Consider the following 22,626-nt stretch of genomic DNA (forward strand, 5'->3'; position numbering starts at 1 on the left):
TAGTTTTACCACCACCAGTAACAACTTCTATCAGTTGTACACTTGTTTAGTTTCTAAGTGGATATCTTCATTCGTATGCCTTTATTGTACCATTCACATATACACAACAGAAGATGGCAGCCCCATCCCTCCAAAGATCTGTCATAAGATAGTATATTATGATAGACGGGATGAAGTTGACTGATGTATAAATTTGGTGAATTACAAGAAAGAGGTTGAAAATAGCTATTGAAAAGTGTTCCACATTGAATGTTAGTCTTGACACTTGCTAGGTGTTCGGATAAGGCTCCTTCAGCAACTGTATAACATTGCTTTATGTACCTTTCAGAAGTATTTAAAAAAGAGCAAGGAATTGTAGACAGGCTATAAGCTTATTGAAAGAATCTGCTTAGAAAACAATGGCTTTAGGTGTTCTGTGAATTAGATTTATCATCTCCTTTAGGAGAGCACGGCAATGGCAGGTAAATTACCAAAGTTTTGTTCTGTTCGTCTCCCCACCCCCACCACCTTGTTGTTAGAGGAATTAGTTGAGTGAAGTGTAATGCAGAATGTCCCATTCTGTGTTTCTTATGTATGATATTATTATTGTGAAAAGGTACAAATAGTAATGGTTAATTAAGCATGTGATTCATTGTCATAGAGTGAGACTTGTCAAAGCTTGAAAGTTGCTGTTATGTGTACACGATAAAGAGTTCGGCCTTGATAGTTGAATGCAAGATACAATCTGGAACAGTGAATGTTTGAAAGTGATTCAAACATTTCAATATTTCCAGTGAAACGATCATTTGTTCAGGCTTCTAAATGATGTATGTTAAAAAGACTCTTACAGGAAGGTGACATCTCTGATGGTCTTTCGCAACATAAGAGATTTGGATTACGTTGGCAAGGCCCTGTCCTTTGAAGGAGGGTTTAGGAAATGGCTATTGTAGGACCGACACTATTCGATGAGTCATGTGTGATCTTCAATAGGCTTTACTGCAGTTTGTTATGCATGTTAAAGTGTCTGGCCTTAGGAGGCCTTTCTCTTGTTGAATATCTGTGTCCAAAGTGACAAAGATTCTGCCACATACTCATTCAATTCAGCATGTTTTGAAGTTCAAGTGAAGATTCTGAATTAAATGTTTGTACTACTACTGTACTAGGTGTTCGAAGTGAATGGATTACAAGTGGGTGTGCTTTTCTAAGTAAAGCATGTGTCGGTTGTGTTCAAGAAGATTGGGAGGCCATTGGCAATGCTCCACTTGGGAACAATATCTACATGGTTAGTGTAGGTGTATGCTAGGGTGGAGTGATAGCAACATTGCTTTCCTGCTATTTCTGATATAAAACATTAAATGTGTGAGAATCAGTTTTCAAAGATGACTACACTAGCTTATTTCTACACTATTTCTTTTGTGTGTACGATAGTTAATTTCCCAGGTCAGAAGGTGTCGAATTTGGAATTGCCAACTTTTTTTAGAGCGGGTGTGTAGTTGTATCGTGGGAATTGTCATCGGTCCAATAGAATCCATTGAAGTGACCACAAACAACTAGTAATTGGTGTTGGGTGCCCAGATCCCTTGGGAAACTATGCCGATCTTTTCTCTGAGAGTTGTGTCTGAATGTATCCTTCTACATTCTTCACATTACATGCTCAAGAGTCCATATTAATAAGTCCACAGATCTGCTTACCCATGGCCTGGTTCAGGTTCTTTTTGACAGGACTGAGGTTTCCAAAAACAAAGGTATATGTGGACTAAAACTGATGTTTACATGTTGGTCAGATTAGAAAGACATATACGGGGTGCTATAGAAAGTGTAATAAAAGGCGAAATGTGATAAAGGTGTGAACCTCTTGAATGTTTTTGACAGTTGAAGTGTGTTGTGTATGTATCTGAGTCATTGTTTATGAGTGCATTCGGAACAAAATAAAAATGGCTTCTACAGTCACAATGGTTAGTTTTGTGGGCAAAGTCTGTGTTTCCGAAGTTCTTTGAACAGTGAACTATATCCTTCATGGATATCCTTTTAAATCGAATGCAAAGGAGATATCAAAAGTCTGTCTTTTTGTGTTGTTCTTTTGAAATCATTGTTTTGACTTGCCCAGGTGAATGTCAAAGATTAAGTTTTCTACCAAATTTATGAACCAGTTTTCCCATATGCTTGTCTAATGTTGTGTGAGAGTTATTTATGGTTGCTAGAAAACAGTCTGTCTGTGTAGCATACAATGTCTTAAACTGTGTAGACTTTAATTGCTGCTTGGCGTCTTTAGAAATAGAGGTCACAGCTATTTGCATCAAAGGTTATGTAGGGTGAGAAATCCTGTTGTAAACTTTAAGCATGTGTTACACACCTGCAACTCTTTTCTTGGGCTATGAAACCATAAAATATAGTCGTTGATCCTTTTTAGAATGTTCCTAAGTCACTTTAAATCCTGCTCGGAACTGGCACCCAAACATATGAAATGTGATCTGGTCAAAGATCTTGTAGTGTTCACTGCTGTGGTACGAATACCCAAAGGGTAGAAGAAGTTCATGTCAGATAAACATTTGTTTGTTCATACCCTGGAACTGTCTGAGAACCGTGAAGATGTTCATGCGTGCATGCATGTAGGCCTTTCTTTAACGCATTCAACATGTTGTGTTTGCTTTCAAACAGATAATACTTCTGAGATGTGAAGTTAGAAATACTTTGACATATCTTGAAAAGTACTTATTTGTTGTTATCTCTGTGCTTCCAAGGTCTGAGTGAGAATTAGGGCAACCACTTGAATGACTGAATTGCTAATGTATGAGCTGCCTGCATTGTAAATCCTCGTAATGAGTTTTAGAACTTATCCTAGTCATGGGTCCTAGTAGAGGTCAACATGAAAGGTCACGCAGCCAGTTAGACTTTGCCAGGGAGGATCATCAAGGTATCAGAGCAGGTGTGAAATATGACAGTTTGGTGTTTACTTAGCAGCTTTGTTCCATACCAGCATTTTGACAGATTCATCAGTGCTCCTTTATCACCTGAAGGACAAGTCAGTTCTCAGCTTCTACTCATTGTGTCCTGAAAGACCAGCTTTCATAGCCTGCTTGCAAAGCTCATTGTTTAACTTGTGTTTGGGTATTTAGAGGCAACATAACCCATTCTGATATATTAGGAAATAGCAAATCTTGAAAGAAAGTCTTCATCTGCATGAGGTTTTGAGTGATTAATCAGATTATTGAATCTTTTGCGTATGTTCTTGCATACATACAACTGTACCTTAGTATCTGTATCAGTTGAATGTCAAATTGGGACAAGACGACTGTCATTTGAAACATACATCCATAACTTTGTTGTGACAGTCCTTTCATTCAGGATGATATTATCATGGAATATTATATGTGGGATATGTTACAGGTCACATATTGTGTAGTCAGTAATATGAATAGCCTGTTCCAAACACCAGCTGATGTTTATATTTATCATATACATGTAAGATAAGATGGAAGTTCAAGGTTGCTGGTAACAAATATGGTACTTAATTCCAGGTGAGATGACCTTATTCCAATGATGAAACACCAGGAAACCTAGAACACCAGTTACCTGGTAAACTCAGAGTGGAGGGTTTCTTAGGTCTGAGTCAAGATGCCAAATAGTCTCCTCTTCAAGTGTGTACTTGAACATCTGGGGTCAAAGTGTTTGTCCTTTGTTAAATGTCAAGGGATTTTCCAAGGCTAATCTCATGGTCTTTGCTGTGTTGATTCTGTCAGCAGCATTCATTTCTAATGGAGTTTTGGTGTTGCCCACTTTAGACTAGGCCATTATTGACAGAAGTCAAGTCATATTGACATAGCAGTGTAGAACAAATGGCAAATGTCTCAAGTGCTCTGTCAGGGTCAACAATTTTGATACTAATGGATTAATTTTTGCAAGCTTATTGCGAGGTGTGCTTTTGCGTTTTTATCATGTCATAGCCATACTCATAGGTAGTATAGAAGTAAATGTTAATGTTCACATCAGTTTAGTGAATTGCTGTACGATGTTAGAGTCTGCTCATTGAACAAATGTTATGCACAAAGTCACAGTTGAGTTTCTCGTCAATCAAAAATTCTAGTGGAAATGAGTATTCATCCCATTTCATTAGTAAATTAAGTGTTCTACTTACATAAATTATATTATAAAGTGTTGTATTTTTGAAACCAAATCAATAATGTAAGCTGAGTAAATTAAGCATACACGATTAACAGTAGTGAAACTGAATCAACTTAACCTTTTTTACATTGTCCCCAGAGATTGATTACACTTGACCTTTGTGTCCTGCATAATGATGTGTATAATGTTTTAGTCCTAAAAATGCTGGTATACACAGGTGATACTGAGTAGAAATTGATTGGTAGGGCAGAGAAGTTTCAGCTCCCAGTGACACTAAATTTGGATACCTAAGGATTCTGGTAGCAGATATCCAATTGTGCATGATATGATGTAGTGGTGATCCAGGTGTTGTTCAGCATGTTAAATGTTGCTCACTCTTCACTACTTTATAGTAGAGTGTAAGATTGAAAATGTAGGAAGGATAATCAAAAAACATGTAGTGACAGAAATTGTACTCATGCCAAATGGTATACATATGCTTCAAAGCATTCAACAAACATTTTCTTGATTACAACTGAAAGTTTCTAGAGAGTTGAAGACAATAATTGGAGCAAGGGTCTCATGAACATTCATTGTGGCATGTTTCTGGATATCTGGATCTAACCAAACAAAATTTAAAGAGACAAGTAAACAAGAGAATTATGTGATATGTTGTGACACAATAAACAGATGCTTAGGCCATCTCTGTCTGAGAAGTGAGACCTCTAGGGAGAGAAGTGGCCGGCATGTCTGATTCGATCCCTTGAGATATGCTTTCCCAGACCTGTAGATGGCCACTCAAGGCTACCACACACACTTGCTGCACGACTTTCATTTAGTGGGACTAGTCATCAGTCCCTGGTTGCCCAAGTAGTTGCCTGGCGACAAGCTGAGGCACCAGGTGTTAGAGTAGGATATGAAGAGCTGTAAGATTAGAAAGGAATATTATGAATTATTCATTTGAAAAAATATTACCATGAAAAGTACAGCCTTGGTTATGAGAAGTTTGACAGGGAACACACTACCGTTTTACATGCCTTGCTCATTGGGGAGGCTGGATGAATAATTCAGTTGATGTCATCGGAAGTGAGTGTTCACAAAATGATGAATGGGAAGACTGTTACTGTGAGCTGCATCTTTTGTGCCCATTCTCTGATTTGTGAATGAAAAATATTTGTCTTTATGAAATATTCAGTGCGTTAGGAAATGCTTGCAGTGACTCTGCAGTGGGCAGGTGTTATATTACTGTGTGTGTACATGTAGGTATGGGAATGTGGATATGTAATGGTAACATGGCTACCATAGTCATCCTCTCCATAGAGTCAGCATATATTGTTTTCTCCGTCTTTTATGATTACAATTAATAGTACTAGATTATTGAAAATTTTAATTAATGCTTTTCATAAGCACGTCTTCATGAATTTTCCGGCTTGCCGAGAACGGTACAACTTGACGTCTTCTGAAGTAGGGAAAGGATATTGGAAAAATTTTGGTACAATCGTTTTCCTTTTCTTTGTGAATTAGTAATTTGAATAAATTTGTCATCTGAAACAAATAAAACCCCTCAATTATGCGTAAAAATTAGAAGGGGGGGGGGGAATGATACTCCCACGCAAATAAATAGAGAATGATTATAGAAGGACTGTATGTTAGACACACTTCATCACGGTAGGTTTTCATTTTCATTCTCTTTAATTTCATGAAAAGAGAGGACAAAAAGTCAGCTAACTTAATAAGAATGTATTATCGTCTGGTGACGTCCACGAAAACTCTGACAAATAATCAGTGTAGTATTGAATAAATACAAGGATACAAATAAATGTATAAAATGTACTCATTATATTGAGCTGTTTTCATGTCAGTATTTGACGTGTCACAGTTACGCACAATGAAGCTGATATGATGTAGAATTTGAATCGATATTCGACAAAAATGATGCAATTTTGTCAGACAGTAGAAAGGCTTGCAAGTTAGTCATTGAAATGCCAGTCACATTTCTATCTTTTCCCTAATATCAAAATGTCAGTTCATACAGGAGGACTTTGTTATTCACTTAGGATCACATATCGACATTTTATAGAATAATCCATGCTTGGCTAGCTAACCGTTGTGAAATTTATGTACAGTTTTGTAATTTCAATATTCTGAGTTGACATACCCGTCATGTGGGGCCACAGGGATGCAGTTTATGGATGACTATTCTGCATTATTTATTACTGAAGATGAATAATGTATTTTTTACATCTTGTTTCAGACATGGTCATATTTTATAGCCATGTGTCAGGGGTTTGGTATTTACGACCCATCTGAAGGGTGAAATTAATACATGTTAGGTACATTATGACATATACTTCTGTGTAGACAATTTGACCTTTGTCTTTCCTACCAATGCAGTGATCTCATTATCTATGAAAAAGTGATTCTTCTATGTAAAAACAAACAACCAGGAGAAAATGAAAAAATCAGAAAATAGAACATCTGTTTTTGCAAACTTTAAACTATCTATAAAATTGAAAATACAACTGTCCTACAGACAAAGGTAAAATTACCTCTATCATGTCATGTTCCAAAGGATCACTTCACAGTTAGTTTATGATTTATATCTTATTTGTTGAAAGTAAGTTTTATTACAAATTATTTACTTAATTATGTCAATTAAAACTTACTAATGTGAAGAGTTCACTTTTTTATTACATAGAAATGTAAATAGTTAAAGAATTGAAGCCCACAAGTCACTTTGTCCCCAGTCAGTCGTAGAATTTTGATTGCTGTTTCATGTTATTTTTGAGCAGTAATTTGTACACCTACTCTAGTGACTGTTGTACATCATTCACTGGTGATTTTATCTAAAATTAATTGAAATACAAAGTATGGTAATTACTTTATTGATTGGATCAATTATTGTATAAATTAACAGGGCTGAATGGTTAATGATTCATAATTGTTTATATGTACAGTACTTTGCCTCTGTCAATAATTAGGACCCCAACAACAAAAAGGTACATGAATGTGTTTATAAAAAACAAAGATGTATGAGAAAGCTTCCAAGAGTGAGGAAATAATTTACCGCAAAGTGTGTATGTGGTCAGTATTTGAAATTTTCACTATACTGTCGTTCTTATGACTGTTATGATGTAAGTGCTACTAGACAAAAGCAATTAAAATATGCAGATTTTAATGTTTGATAAGCAGCCATAGTGAAATTTAAGAGTATCCTAAATGGTCATAGCTTAGCCTCTTTCTCCAAGGTAATTGTACTATTTATGCAAACACGATTTGGTTATAAAATTTGATATAGATAGAAAATAGACAAGATAAGATTGAAGGACATGCTTAGCCAATAATTTTGCTAGGGTCAATTTACTAAATAAAAAGGATTTGTGTTGGAAGAGGTTAAATATGGAAGGGAGTGAGGAGAAGCTTTCTTGGGGCCATCTTGGGGACTCTAGAACACAGCAGTTGAAATTTGAGCCTTCCTATGTGATGATTGTCAAACACAGTGAGCATAGAAGTGACAGTAGATTGATAAATACACCAGTTCAGGCATGTCAACGATATAAATAATTAAGCACTGGATCATGCAAATACCCTGAAATGTTTCACCATCAGAAGATTGAGCGATAAGCTGTGGAGAAACTGACTCAAAGGAAGAATTGTAATATATTGACTACTGTGAAGTGAATTCTTGCCGACTAGCAGACTACAATTTGTGCCTCTTGAGGAAAGTGGATTACTAACGAAGATGTGTTTCTCTGCTTTTTTCCCTAGCTGAGTGACTGGAGTTGTTAGCTGCAAGCAGTTGTGTACAATTTTATACCTGATGAATTTGTAAATAAGAGACCATGGATTTTAATATGAAGAAACTTTATCAGTATTTTATAGCTTTAGTTTTGGTGCTAGTTACTTTTGTTGACGCAGGTAAGTTTGTTTACAGTTTTCTATATTTTTTATTAATATTTTAAAGAAAAATGAGAAAATTGGCTATTGTAAAAAATGTTATGTTTTGAATATTGACCTTTATAAGAATGGCCAAGTTAGTGTGTTTTTTTTTTGGCCCAAAAAATATGCAATAGTTATGGTTAATAATATTGTGAAAATGTTTAACTTGTCATTTGCACAACATACTGAAATAGACGAACAGCGTTATCTCCAACATAGAATATTTTATGTAAATTTGTGCGTGTGTGTGTGTGTGTGTGTGTGTGTGTGTGTGTGTGTGAGCGCGCTTGTATGTGTGCAAGCATATACTTACAAGAAATTTTACCGTCATTATTTTTGTTGTTGACAATTTTGTAGTTGATGTAGTGAATGATATGCACATAAAGATGGATGATCACAAATCATAAATTGCAATGCCGTAATGAAAACAAAGAACTGCAAACCTGAATCTTGTTTTCTTGACTTCTATAAAGTGTGCAAAGTTTTGAGCATACTAGAAGACAGCTGTAAACTCTATTGTACTGTAAAGTATACGTAGTAGTACATGCATATTGAGTAATGGGGTTGAACATTTTACCAGAGGGCAAACTTGACTGCTGTATTTCGAGGCCAGCATACAGTACACTTGTATAATTCACTAAACTATCCTTAATTACTGGAAGGAATAGGAGATGAAATACTGATCTATAAGATTAGAAAAAGAAATTAGAATGAACTTAGATGCAAAATATAAATTACCGACAAGTATGACCTGATATGTATGACAGCAAAGGGCTTGACTTGAATGATTCATGTACATATATGCGATACTGTCCCCATTAGAATTCCTGAATCAAATTGTCAAACTCTCTGGCTGTTCGGATTATTAGTCATTATACAGAGATGGGAAATCAGCATGATTCCTTCACTTGTAATTCAGTATAACTTAAATTTATGAAGGTCTGCGTTGTAAATTAGACCAAAGAAAAGAGGAGTTGTCGCCATTACTATGTCTGTTGTAGAATGTGAAATGTCCTAAATTGTATGTGTTACATGCATTATCCCCGGTTCATTGAAGTAATATTGTATGATATATGTAGATAAGATTACATTTGGCTTTGTATGATTGTAAAGACTGAGTCATATAGTAGATAAATTTAATGACAGAAAGGGGAAAGAATATAATACAAAAAAATAAGCAAATCAACTTATGCTATTCAAGATTCTGTGAAAGAATTCCTTTCAAAGGCCTCAAGGCTCAGTTCCTATCACTTTTCCCTAGATGCAAAGTCATTTCAGTAAATTTGCAAAATTGATCATAAATTAGGCATCTTGCTATCTCATGCAGAAGCTTCCATTTCTGGTGATCCAGGAGCAATTATGTGGAATTTACGCTGCATGATACAATTGGGAGAGTTTTTTGTTTCGAGAGTTCAGTGGGTTCAAAAATGGTACAAGACTACTGTTTCCAATCATTACGTCTTCTGTGAAAGGAATCTTAATGTATTGAAAAAAAGTCAGCAGCTGAGTATCATGAAATGTGGCTTTTGGGTATCACATACTATCAGTTTTGACCAAAAAGGATAGCAGGTTATATCTCAGATGTATACAGCTGCAGGTACCAAATGTACATGTACTCAGACAGTACAGAGCCACTCTGTGACTGACACTAATTTACTTCCAATAATAGCAGAATTGGTAGTCAATCTTGTACACATTTCCCCATGCATTTACTAACGTCATGTTATTCTGGAATGGTAATTTTGGTGAATGCTGTAAAATAAGACTCAAAATTGGCAATTACTGACTGAGTGACAAGGCAGCCAAGATTACAAATACATGTCTGTAGTCATTCCTTCATAAATACTGCCATAGTGAAATACTGATCCATACCTCGGCTGCGTAATTTCCCCTTTTGTGTAAATATAATATGAGTCATAATTCGTAGATGTAAACTCATTTAGTATTTATAACATAGCTATCAACATGATAACAAATTAGGTAGATGAGTGAAAGTGATTGGTTATGACAGTATTTTCATTACGGCCATTCCCCATCTTCTCATGGCATATTAAATGCTATGTATTGCCAGGAGACTGCTTGTATTCATTAAGTTGAATAATCAAGAGAACAAGATACAGTGACATTATGTCTTGCAAAAATTGAGAATATAGATGTTTTGTGCTACAGAATTGCCATTTCTGTCAGTGAAATACAGATTGAGATATCAATATTTGTATTATGATTATAAATGATAATATATATTGATAGTAGCTTGCAGTATTAATGTATTAAACATAATAATATAAATGATCGTGGAAAAAATTGTTCACAACTCAATTTTGTTCAATTTGCATATTGTTGAGCTGAACTCAAGTACTTCAGGTCAGACTGATAATTAGAAAGAGTTTAAAGTTGTCTCAGATTTGTTTGTTTACAATGTGAGTGAAATGACTGAAGTTGGCAAATACGCAGTTGAAAGATGCATCAAACTTCAAAGAGTTGGAATGTCGGAGGTTTGTTAGCACTGCCCTGGAATGCTTAGCCATTGTTTCTTCATTCTCAGTCAACTCATACCAGGGGAAAATCAACACAAATTGGATGTGCTTATCATTATTGTACAATAGAGGCAAATGTCATGGGAAAGTACGCAACAACGTGCAGTGAAGGAATAAGTTGCCTTGACATCTTCTCCATCCAGGTTCTATGCAATGTCCTTGCAAATCATTCCCCTGTCAAGAAATTCACACACATACACACACAACATGTCAAGAGCTCTTCCTGTCTTTTATCTCAATTCCGGCTCTGATGGAGAAGTAATGATGATAACTTCAATTATACATACCAACTGTGAATTTTGTGAATTATATGATTATCATGTCAGATGCTAATTTGTCATATCTCCATTGACTTGGTAACCGTTGACAACCACCAGGATTGCTAGTTTGTTGGAAGTCAGCCAAGATTATTTTGTCCCACAGTGTATATTGGTAACCTTTGGGACTTAGGTTACTCTAGTGTGGAGAAGTTCATCAATCACTAATCTGAAAGCCATAGTTGAAATTACAAATGAATTTATTGATGCTTTTTACCATTTTGTGACCTCGGTTGTACATTTCTTTCGCCATTTATAAGTAATGATAGGGGTAGTAATCTCGTTACCAAATTCTGAAGACAGAGAGAAGATATTGAAACAAAAAACAAAAGGCATAGTATACAGACCGTGCCTCTTAGAATATTGACTTCATTGAAGCAGGAATTAGTGCCACAAAGCTTCCAGATAATCAAATGAAGCTATTGAATCAAATTTTAAAATTCATCAGTTTCTGTTCGTAAGAAAAAAGAATCCATTGAAATGTCAAATAGCTTGTCTTTTCAGTCGTGCACTGGATCTTATTACTTAATCCATGGTTTAGAAATCTGTTCCCAGTGGGTATGAATCTCCATTCCCTTCAAAGAGGGATTTTAAAAGACATTCTGCATTAGAAAAGAAAAGTGGCATCGAAATGATGAAGAGACTATGGGTCAAAGGTTGCCGAATGACAGATAGAATTTTGTAGGTTCTGATTGCAATCTCGATGCATCTCCCGGGAATACGCCCTTTCAATTCAGAATAACAGTTGGGATTACTTTCATAGAATCAATCAGGGAGTTTAGAACAGCAAACGAGAAGTGAATTTGGATGAATAAAACATTTTTTTTAAAAAATAGAAATGTTTTTAGCTATTTGGTGTACACTTGATGTTATGGTACACACTGTATCTGCTCAATCAAACGCCTTGACGATGATGTTTACAAGTTCAACTTTTTCATGATATAAACAATTTGTGTGGTGTTTGTAAGTGAAAGTATATTGATCATCAACTACATTTGTAAAGTCATCTACTTTCACTGTTACGTTGTATTGGTAACAAAATCAGATTAAGTGACTTATAGGATTAGATTTGTACACTATGCATGCCACGTTCTGTTTTCCTATTTTACGCTCACAATTTTTCGTACAGACCAATGTGAGTAAGAAATGGCTCAGCAGTTAGTGTTAAAAAGTGTATTTGAGGTGAGCTTCTGTGATAATGTTAGACCGTCCTTGAAGACCAAAATGTTCCTTATGAGTCATAGATAATGGCAGGTCAGGGCTGGTCATACACATTAATGCATTATTCCTCATCTTGAGGAAAATAAAGTATGAGATATTGTGTAAGAAAATTGGAAAATTAATGGAAAGATATTGTCATGAACATCGATAAATTACTGGAAAGATATTGTGCAAGAATATTGAAAATTGGTAAATTTAGATAATTCTGATCGGCTGCATCAAAGTGAAATTGTATTAACATGTATGATAATTAGGGTAGAGCTCCAACTAGATCTTGATGAAATCACCTATCAGTAATTTACAGCGCCCTATTCAATTTGTCTGCACAATTATTAAAGTGATGATGTAGTCGCTTAAAATGTTAATTGTCATTTATGTTCTCAATAACATTAAGAATATTCAGAACATTGTAAATATATGGTAAGGTCAAATGCTTTTGCATTCTTTTGGAAATCCCAGAAAAAACCTGTGCTTTTCTAGCTTGTATTTGCAAAATTGGTTTAGTATGTACAGGATATTGCTTCACATCAAACTCATTCTACCTTCCTAGAAAACAAAAATGAGGAAATTGAAGCCAGAAATTGAGACAGTTTGAAAATGGACGAAATAGCTGTTTGTGAAGGCCGTTAACAGTATATATTGAGTCAGTACAGGAAGGCATACTTTCCCAAGAGTGTACTGAGAATGAAATCTAACTTTCCCATCCATTGAACATTTATAGAGAAGCAATAAATTATCATTTTATGTGATGGATTTGTAAGTACTGTACCTATGTATTAGTTCACACGCAGAGTTTATTTGTGATCTGCAATTATTTTCTAATCTGCCTGTTTAGAAGTGTACAATGCTAAAATCCTCCCCTCCCATTTCTTTTGTGTAGTTTCCAAATAAAGACCTTTTCTTTATACCTGTAGAAAGCTGTCTCTATGCTAAATTCAAAATGCAATAAAGCGTTATGTGTGAGGTTTATTCTACAGTTGTATATTTATGTGTTCAATTGAGTGAAAAAAATTAATAGACTAAATACGCCTATGTCTATAGACGCCATTTTAATTGTCTGCTTGGTGAATTTTTCAGAACATTTGGTAACAATTAAAGTCGAAAACCAGTACAAGTACATGGAAGAGATAAATCATAAAGCGTATCTTGGGTTTTATGTCTTTAAAAAATGTGTGCCAAATCCATGAATTGAATATTTCATTTGTGTCTGCCAGATTGAAATACTAATCTTAAAGAGGATTTGAAAATATGCTATTATGTATCACAGCGAAGTAGATTATGGTATGCTTTTCTAGGAAAACTCCACAAGATATGGCAGGCATTGAGTATCACAAGCAAGTAGATTATGTTGGATGGAGTCTCCAGGAAAACTTTGTGAGATATGGCACATGTAGACATGATTGGAGATTGTGTTGATAGCACTGAACTTTGCTGCCGTGCCTGGCTTCTTATCTCATCGTGAACAACATTGAATAGGGTAGAGTGAAATGTCAGCTCACTTTAATAGAGCCGATTATGCTGCCTGAAGAAGAAATAGGAAATTGATTGAAGTATATGAGAACATGACAGTGTGGGAGGCCATATTTGCTGTGATTGGGCATTTCTAGGGCAGACCTTACCAATTAAAATATTGTCACAGAAAGGCACGTGTTACACCACTGGTCAAACTATGTGATAATTACTTCTAAGTGAATTCTCCACAGACTTGTTCCACAACCTGACAATAGAACTGCCCCCTCAGTGTTTTATCAGAAAATTACATCAGTCAGTGCCTTATGCATGCTTTGTAGATAAGATATTTTGGTGATAACTTTCCCCCTAGTCAGTTTCACAATTGTCATTTTATTGTACCACTTTGCATGGTTTACTCGTGACGCATTCGGGGCCCCAGAGCTTAACACATAATGTCAGCCCTTCAGCATGGAAGATTGATAGATCTCTTAATATATAATTATGCATGAGAACTCCATCCCTCAAGATGCCTAAGGCATGCTCTTACATTCAGATTTTCTCATCTTGTTTGCCCTGACAGGCATGCTGTATAGACCTTAGTCAGGAATATGATGTGTGACTCCCATGGGGTAAAATAGAACTGTAATTAATATTAATTAAAGCTACTGCTATGCTTCATAACCCCTCCTCCTAGATAAGACCCCCAGATAAAGTCACTTTATAATGACTCAAAGCATTGGCATAGAATAATTTTCAAGCTTCAAGTCCCTGGTTTGTGTTTGCTTGATGTGTATTGCTACATCATTTATATGCGCATTTGTCTTTATATACAATACCTTGAGTATTTCTAAATTGAAATCTTGAAATCTTGAGGATGGTTTGTGCAGATCGTGATAAAATCTTGGTGCCAGGAGTATTTACCGATTAGTTTGTGTAGCATTAAGAGTAAATGCTGTTAGCTTAGGTGACCTGAGTCATTAGACTTTATCAGTGTGTGTTGTCACCTGGGAACTGGTCTATTTTGATGAGGTAGAGAGATGGCTTTGCAATGATTACTCCCAAGTGAAGTGGTACTAGGCCTTAATGTAGTACTTAGAAATTGGACAAAAGTCACTGACCGTTGCCATCATGGAGATAAATATTTATGATTTGTCCCTTAGACACTGGTTTGAAATAGAAAGGGTAAACCTGTATCACTGGGTGTGGGAATGGGCACTAGTTACTGCCAATGATGGGCAATAGGTTAAAGAACACATAGCCCTGGTTATAATAGGAAATTTGTTTATTTAGAAATATATCGAATTGTATGAAAACAGGCGATTTCATGGAGACATATTCCCATGACACAAGTCACCGATGTGCCAAATCTTCTGAAAGGGCACATTTCTGGGCTGGTGTACTCTAGTTTCCAGTGATATTACACAATATGAATCATCTTAGATGTTGTAAACTAATATCTACAGCGTTAAGTGATTGCCATAGCTAAAATATAGAATGACTGGAGAGGAAACCATCTTGACTCATAATGTCTCTAACTGTAATGACATTTTATAGCTGAAATAAATTGTAAAAGATTAATGGCCATTACTGATACATATTTGACTATTTTTAGTCTACATTCATTAGCCCTCTGTCTACATGTATATGTACATTTACTTTTAATTACATTTAGAATGAATATGGCAGATGGGAACTCCTATTACTTATGATTGAGGAAATAAAATTCTAAAAAGCGGTGATAAAAATACTAAACTTGTGTGGCCTGAGTTATGGTGGAGATGCTTGGGCCCTGAGTTATGATGGTGGCGTTCCTTTATATGTTTCTTTATGTATATTCTGTTAGCTGTGTTATTTGAATTGGTGAGATTCAACCACAATGTTTTAGAGGGCAATAAGTTGTAGAAAAGGGGCTCACGTTGATGTTATCGTGTTCAAAGAAGATTGTATTCTGACATCATTGTGAACTATAGAATATGAAAGCCGACAGGCATTTGTAACACTTGGCTGCCCAAAGACAGAGATGACCAGTGTGTGTAGCAGTGCGAGACTTCAGTGAAGAGCTTTCCAGTACAAATGTGACCACACTCCACTTCTTTCTATTGTTTGTCAATTCTTTTTGCATCATCCTTTGGGAATTTTACCCTCCATTTTTTGTAGTAGAGTGATCAAAGTCGAAGAAATTGCATGCCTGATTTAGAGGTGTTTGGTTACATTTGTAAAGAAGCCTGGCTACAGTCGCCCAGTGAGAAAAGTTTTGGTGAAAGGTGTTTTCATCCTGTATCCCATGGGCTTGACCAAATACAGTGTACTGTAACTGTTGCTAAGATCATATTTAAGTGGTAGCCATAAGTAATTGTGACGTCACTTATTCGACTTCATGTAATATGTACAGTTTAGTTTGTACACTTCTTGAAAAAAAGTTTGTTTCCCTCCATACATGGCTTTCATCATGTGACAAGCTTCTTTACATATGCAAACAAGCAAAACAGCCATTGCTGTGTATGGATGTCCGAACTATCTTGTTAGCCATCGTGAAGTTTGCATTGTATTTCTCCTCACAGCAAAGCTACAACAGTGTTCATCGCATTTTTGATTGTGACAAACACGTACACAGTGTAGTGTTGAGCATACAAACAAAGTCCTTTGACGTGAAAGAATATTGGTCAAGGGCAAAGGGGGCAGAGCTCATCAAAATAACACTGGCTTTGTGTCAGAGGATAGGAATGTGAAATCATGCAGCAGATATTTAGGATGTTAGATTATGTAGCCTTTAAATGAGATTCCTCTCTGGGTCAGGAACCAACTATGATAAATGGAAAACAAGGAGAAGGAAGGATGATTTGTAATGGTTTTTTTTTTTTATGGGTACTCTAAAGATAGATAAACATTAAATGATAACTTAAGGAGAGGGAAAGCAAGTAAGGGAAACATGTATGTACCATGACAGGAATTGAAGTGAACTACCGATGGAGACATGTGGTATGTGCAAACAAAACACCAATCATCATTCCATTGTGTCTCCCTGAAGATCATTTCATACAAAAATAGTCAACATTTTGTATATGTTTGTGGAGCAGTAATAGAGTTGATAAACAGTTACCAGTGGCTTTGTTGGTCAGATTGTAGACAATTGCTTCTCAGTCATGACAAAAAGAGAGTTGTAGGGGTATTTCCAGACCACAATAGAGGAGTAGGTTTCATGGTGTAATTTCAGAAAAACAAAAGCAGTTGATTTACATGACAATGTGTGCAATTGTTGTGCAAATTAATGGAAAAACTTAGTGGGAGAGTTACATCAAGTTGTGTTCAAAGCACAGCTTTTGTTCAATAAAAAGATCAATAATGCAAAATGAAGGAGGTAGATAGGTTTCACTTTTTGGAACATTGCCACTTCGTTTCATATGCCAGACTTGTCTAGAGTGATGTATGCCATAGTTTGAACACTTCAGAAGTCACTGTAGCCATTACTTAGAGTATCTTTGCCAGTAACAATTGATCACAGAGTTAAAACACTTGAGGACAAAGTCATAGAATTTTATTACTTGAAGAACCTGAAAAAAATAAAGATTTCAAATCTTTTGAAAATTAGGTGTATTGAAAGGATTGTAAGACAACACACAGTATGATTATTAATTATATGTTTGCAAGCTAAAATAAAGATAATATGACCAAAAAACCCCAAAAACTAACTGGGATTTTGTTTATCAATTTATTTTTCAGAAGCCCCAGGTTTCACAAGACAGCTTGAGAGTAAAGTTGGTGTCGCAGGTGGTGTCATCAGCTTCATTTGTGAAGTATCAGGAGACCCGCAACCAGACATCACATGGTTGAAGAATGGAAAGAGAGTTTCAAGTCAACGTTATTCTGAGTTTGACACAGCCAATGGCCAGGGCTCAGTACTGCGAATAGAGCCACTACGAACACCAAGAGATGATGCTGCATTTGCGTGCCAAGCGGATAATGGAGAAGGAGACCCTATCGTATCAGAAGCTAGATTAATTGTACTTGCAGGTAAATATAGATGACACAAGAGACAGTTACAGTTGTTAATTGTGACACCACGAGACATAGATAGGTCCTCTGTCATCAGAGATAACTGGTCAAATGTTAGAAACATACATCTTAAGAACATCTTTTCTATGACTAGCCTTGCGTCAGTCAGATGTTGACACCTGGTAAGTGAAGGCATTATCCTCCAGGTCTAAGACCTGCTGGTGAAGTGTTGGGACTTACCTAGCCCAAATGCTAGCCTGATGCTGGCTCATTGCTAGCCTATTCTGAAAGTACTTCTTGAGATGTACTGTTGTTCTGCAAATGACATTTCAGCAATGCTGTATGTGTTATGATTCCAGTGATGTTTTTTTTTCCGTTGCAACAGGATACAGGTAGAGACAGTTTGACTAGCCAACTGCAATTGAAATCTACTGTGTGCAAACATTCTTATGTTCTTTTTGGATGTGCTAGAGAGCTGGAGAAAGTGGGTTGTGTGTTTGTTTTTGATTTTAGTGCATTGTGTCACATCTTTGAGTCTTGCAGAATTTGAAAAAGTATATTCAGGTCAGGTAGGTAGCGAAAATTAGAGCAAACACTCATATGGATATGCACAACTTTTGAGTGTCCAACCAGCCAAACAGTAAGTTGTCTGGCGATCAATCAGTGTTTTGTCCAAAACCAGTGAATTCTAACTAACCAAATGATGACATTTCACAAATTTAAACTCCTTTTGATTCCAAACTAAGCAAATGATGACATTTCACCCACTACTTTAATGATTTCAAGCCACAAAAATGAAAAAAAGTTTCATATAATATTAGCTTGATAGTAGCTGAGTTTGCACTTCCATCAGGATGAACCACTTTCTCTGTTAAGGACAAAACAGACTATTTGTAGAGGCACAGAATATGCTAGTTATGGTGACTTTAATTAGTTGTTTGTTGCTGTAAATAATAATCTATCATTATGGTTTGTTTATGAAAGTGCGTCACATTTGTGGAAGTATAGCAATGCATGCAAATTTAGTGATGAATCAAGGTATATTGTCATGCAAACAATGGTGATGGAATATATGAGTACAGTATTTGCTCCATGATGATTATATACAGTACTGATGCCATACAAGGGTATGGTCTTTTGTGAAATGTCTGCTGACGACTGAAAAACGATGCCTGGTTTGTTTAGGGACGAAGCAAAGTCACATTAAAAGGCTAATGAACGAAATCCGTACTGGTTTAGTCCTATCCATTTCACAGGGCCGTGTCTCCCTACATTTGAAGTGTTTTGGGTGGGAATGTTTAATAGTGATGAAAACTGCTAAATGGAAAATTTGTGTTTCATTAGCTATTTAATAGTTTTGTGGCTATTGAAGTACTGGGTTTAAGGCTTGATCGGTTACACTACAACATGGTCGGTTACAAGCACTAGCCACTCAAAGCACAATAGTACAATATATATTAGATGACATTTGTATTTTGCTAATGGCTTTCACAGACAGAACAATACAGGCAAGGGTCTCTTTTGATACAAGTATTAGACTATCTGAAAACAGCAAATGGAGTATCACCTGCTTCAGTCTGCCGTGATTGTGATACCTAAACTTCAAGATAATGATCACCTTTTTTTTGAGTCCGTTAACTGAGAGCATTTTCACTGGTCCATTATATTTTCAATTTGGTAAAACTTGAGTTGGACAAATATTATGCCTTGTGATTCATGCACCTGGTGGCACAGATAATGTTTGGTGATTCAGAATTAGCTGGTCATTAAATGAAAGGGTTTGCCTTGTTCATTTGACACTTTGTCAAACCTGTACTTTCTTTTACACTTAGAACATTGTTGTGGAGGTTAGAAAAAAACATGTCAGGGGAAACGTCTAGCGGATGCTTTGAATGAGTCTTCACAATTTGAAGTTTTGCGTAGCCAATGTCTATTTAAACAGTGGACAGGTGTCCCGAAAGTAGTATTTTTTCACAGGGTGAAGGTCTGCCCTTGTCATGGTCTCTTACTGTGTTGTGCTTCATTTGGAATTCCATCAATGTATTTGGCAAAACTTTTATTACTTGGACATGAATTGGAGAACAAAACTTCCCTACTACAGCCATTACTTTGTAGTGAGAGAGGTGGTGATAAAAATGATCTCCTTGTCATAAAATGCGAAAAGGTGAGTTGTTTGTTCGCCGACTTGAAAGTGAAATCGCTGTTGAAAGCCAGCTATTAATAAGGGCCCAGGGCCAAGTGTCTCTGTCACCATGTTGGGATGCTACCTTTGTTGGACGTAGTGGAGAGGCCACATTAATTTATAATAGTGGTCTCATTAGTGGAAGGATCACAGGCAAACAAGTACTGGCCATACAGAAGTCAAAGGGAAAGAAGGTTGAGATAATTGTATGTAAAGTGCTAGTATGGTCAAACCAAAGAGAAAGGCAAAGGAGTCATTAGGGCTGGCACCATTGAGACAGTAGAGACCCTAAGATGTACTCGCTGGACAATAGACTCCTAGAGTTTTATGAAGAACAAAATAACACCAGTTTATACAGACAATAGGATTAAGATAGATTAAGATAGGACGATAGGGATTAGGAGGGTGATACCTTGGAATGGGCAGAAAGAGTTGTAAAGGTCTCCAGTTTGGTTATCAAGGGCATTAGGGAACAATAGTCTGTAGTCAAACTGTCTGTTATGTCCCCATTTTGTAAGCATATCGAAGACCTTGTGTCTCTGATGACATCCCGTTTTCTAGTTTTTGTATGCTTGTCACCGAACTACTTCAGGCAACTATTACATCTACAAATAATTGGCAACGAGAAGTAGTTATTTATGTATGATACTTAGCGAGTGGACTGTACAAATTATTTCCCCTGAGAAATACTGTAAATTTACTTGAGAAGCAGCCATGAAATATTCAACATCATGGATCAGAGTTGATTCCTGTAACTTGTTACACAATCATATATCATTCCACCCAACAAAACGGTCTTTGCATACATAAAAAGAAGGGCCTGTGTTGATCAAGTTTTTCATTTAAAAGGGAGACTGCCCTTCAGGGACATCAAATTCACCCTACATTAAATCCTACAGCACTTTATTCAGGTGAAAACACGCTGGATTTCCCACATAATTGAAGAAAAAAATCATCACGAAAGTGTTTGTATTCTTGTAAAGAACGGTTGTATTCTTGTAAAGAATGGTCGAGTTAATCTAGTTTTCAATAAAAAGAAAATTGCCCCCTTGGGACATATAAATCAAACCAAACTACAACTTCATGAATCTTCCCGAACATAGCAATATGAAAGTTATGTGAGAAGTCCTCTACAGAAAAATAAAACTAGTATGTGTATTTATCACCACCATGTTTATTGTATGCCTCACAATAGTCGTACGTTTTCATCTCTTTTCAGAGTTAGCGCACGATTTGGTGGTCATTTCAATTTTAGTTCAGCATAAAGTAATGTGTTGTTATTCCATTTTGACCCCAAGATTGTGGGTTGGTTAAAGGAAGGGACAGGTCCTGTGAATGCTTGTGAAAAATGATCCATATCGTATCCTTCTGGAGTAATCAGTATGTTTTCAAATGTTTGGTCCAGTTTTATCATAAAATTTTCAATTTGTTTGTCAAATTAGGCTCATTCAGATAGTTTCCATGATATTTTGGTGAGAATATTGATTTCTTGACAAATTAAGGAACTCCCAAGTGAACACCTGTGTTAGTTCGATAAAACCACAACTCTTGTTCAAACATATTCAGTAGATAGTTGAAAGATAGGATCCTTATGTACTGGGTGTTATCATGGAAATAACAGAATATACTGGGAGAAAACATGTTAGAACAATTGTCTGATAACCAGTGCATTCCTAGACATTTGATAGGCTATATAATGCTAAAGTGAGATGCTATCCCTTCTTGTTATTTTATTAAAATTATCATTCAATAGCAGAGCAATATTTCATTTCATTGCACTGCTTTATTAATTCTAGCAAACCGTACTGTAAGATGTAGTAAAGCAACAATAATTTCATGTTCCTCCCTATTTTTGGGGAAGATACTTGAAATGAATAGAATAATTGATAGAATAGAGAGGGGCTACTTGTGTTATTGAATGTTGTTTACAAATGTATGAGACTTTAGGAGCTGGGTAAAGAAGTCAAGTGTTTGGATAACTGGGGGTGGAAGTCAACCTTGAACCACATAGCCATGATTGTCCTTGAATGTGGTCTAGTAAGGCTTATCAACAGGACATCTGTCTGTGCATATCATGTTTGCGTTGTCAACCTATTTGGGGTTATCCGATTCAAAAATACCTGCCCCCTCCCTCCCCTCCCCACACACACACACTGAAGTTTCCAACTATATCATAATGCTATGTAGAATACCAAGAAGGTTGTTTTGCTGCAGAAATTTGTGTTTGATTTGTCTCCCTAAACCCATCACAATTTTAACCAAAAACAAAGTTTTAGGGTCAGCCAAAAGATCAAGAATGCTGGGATTATTCTATTATAGGTAAATTTTAAAAAGAAAGTATGTGCTATAGAATGTTTTTAGTAACTACATATTGCAAAATACACACTTGATTATTTGGGGGTGATTGTGGAAAAGAATGTTACTATTTAGCTGTATATTAGTAATGGTCTGTATGGAACAGCAGTGATTCATCAGACTTGGTTTCTTGTTTTTCTTGGTGATGAAATCTCCAACCTTCCCAGCCGCATTAGCAGGATCCACCAGGTGAGGTCAAAAGTGTAAAATGAGCAATGTCACTACTGATCGACAACAATAGAAGCATAAAACGTGGACAACACTGTTCAAAGCTGTGGTGGTTTGATAACAAAAAGTGACCGGTGTTTAGACTAATTGCATAGTTCCTGTTTTGACATGCTAGAATTGAAGCGCTTCATTTGAACTGTCTTTATTAGGCAGACTATAAATGTTAGTACTAGGACATAGTTTGTGTGTATTTATATGGCTTGGGAGTGACTGTACCATAAATATGGAGACTGGACCTTTGTGTCCACAACTTATATACTCAAAAACAGGTGTGCACATCAAGGTGTAGAAAAGAGGCGGAGATGAAGGGTTTAAATCCAAA

The 22,626-nt window shown here is 36.1% G+C and overlaps 1 protein-coding gene across 1 annotated transcript in view; it reads left to right on the plus strand.

Annotated features, from left to right (window-relative positions):
- LOC144436528 (receptor-type tyrosine-protein phosphatase delta-like) overlaps positions 1 to 22,626 on the plus strand; it is a 73,303-nt gene that overhangs the window by 8,660 nt on the left and 42,017 nt on the right. Inside the window, exons 2-3 of the mRNA XM_078125338.1 lie at positions 7,849 to 7,998; positions 17,267 to 17,557. Of these exons, the coding sequence (XP_077981464.1) occupies positions 7,923 to 7,998; positions 17,267 to 17,557 (367 nt within the window). The 5' untranslated portion in view covers positions 7,849 to 7,922. The remainder of the gene's footprint in view (positions 1 to 7,848; positions 7,999 to 17,266; positions 17,558 to 22,626) is intronic.

Source organism: Glandiceps talaboti, chromosome 6 (genome assembly GCF_964340395.1).
Source record: "Glandiceps talaboti chromosome 6, keGlaTala1.1, whole genome shotgun sequence".
NCBI classification, from domain to species: domain Eukaryota; kingdom Metazoa; phylum Hemichordata; class Enteropneusta; family Spengelidae; genus Glandiceps; species Glandiceps talaboti.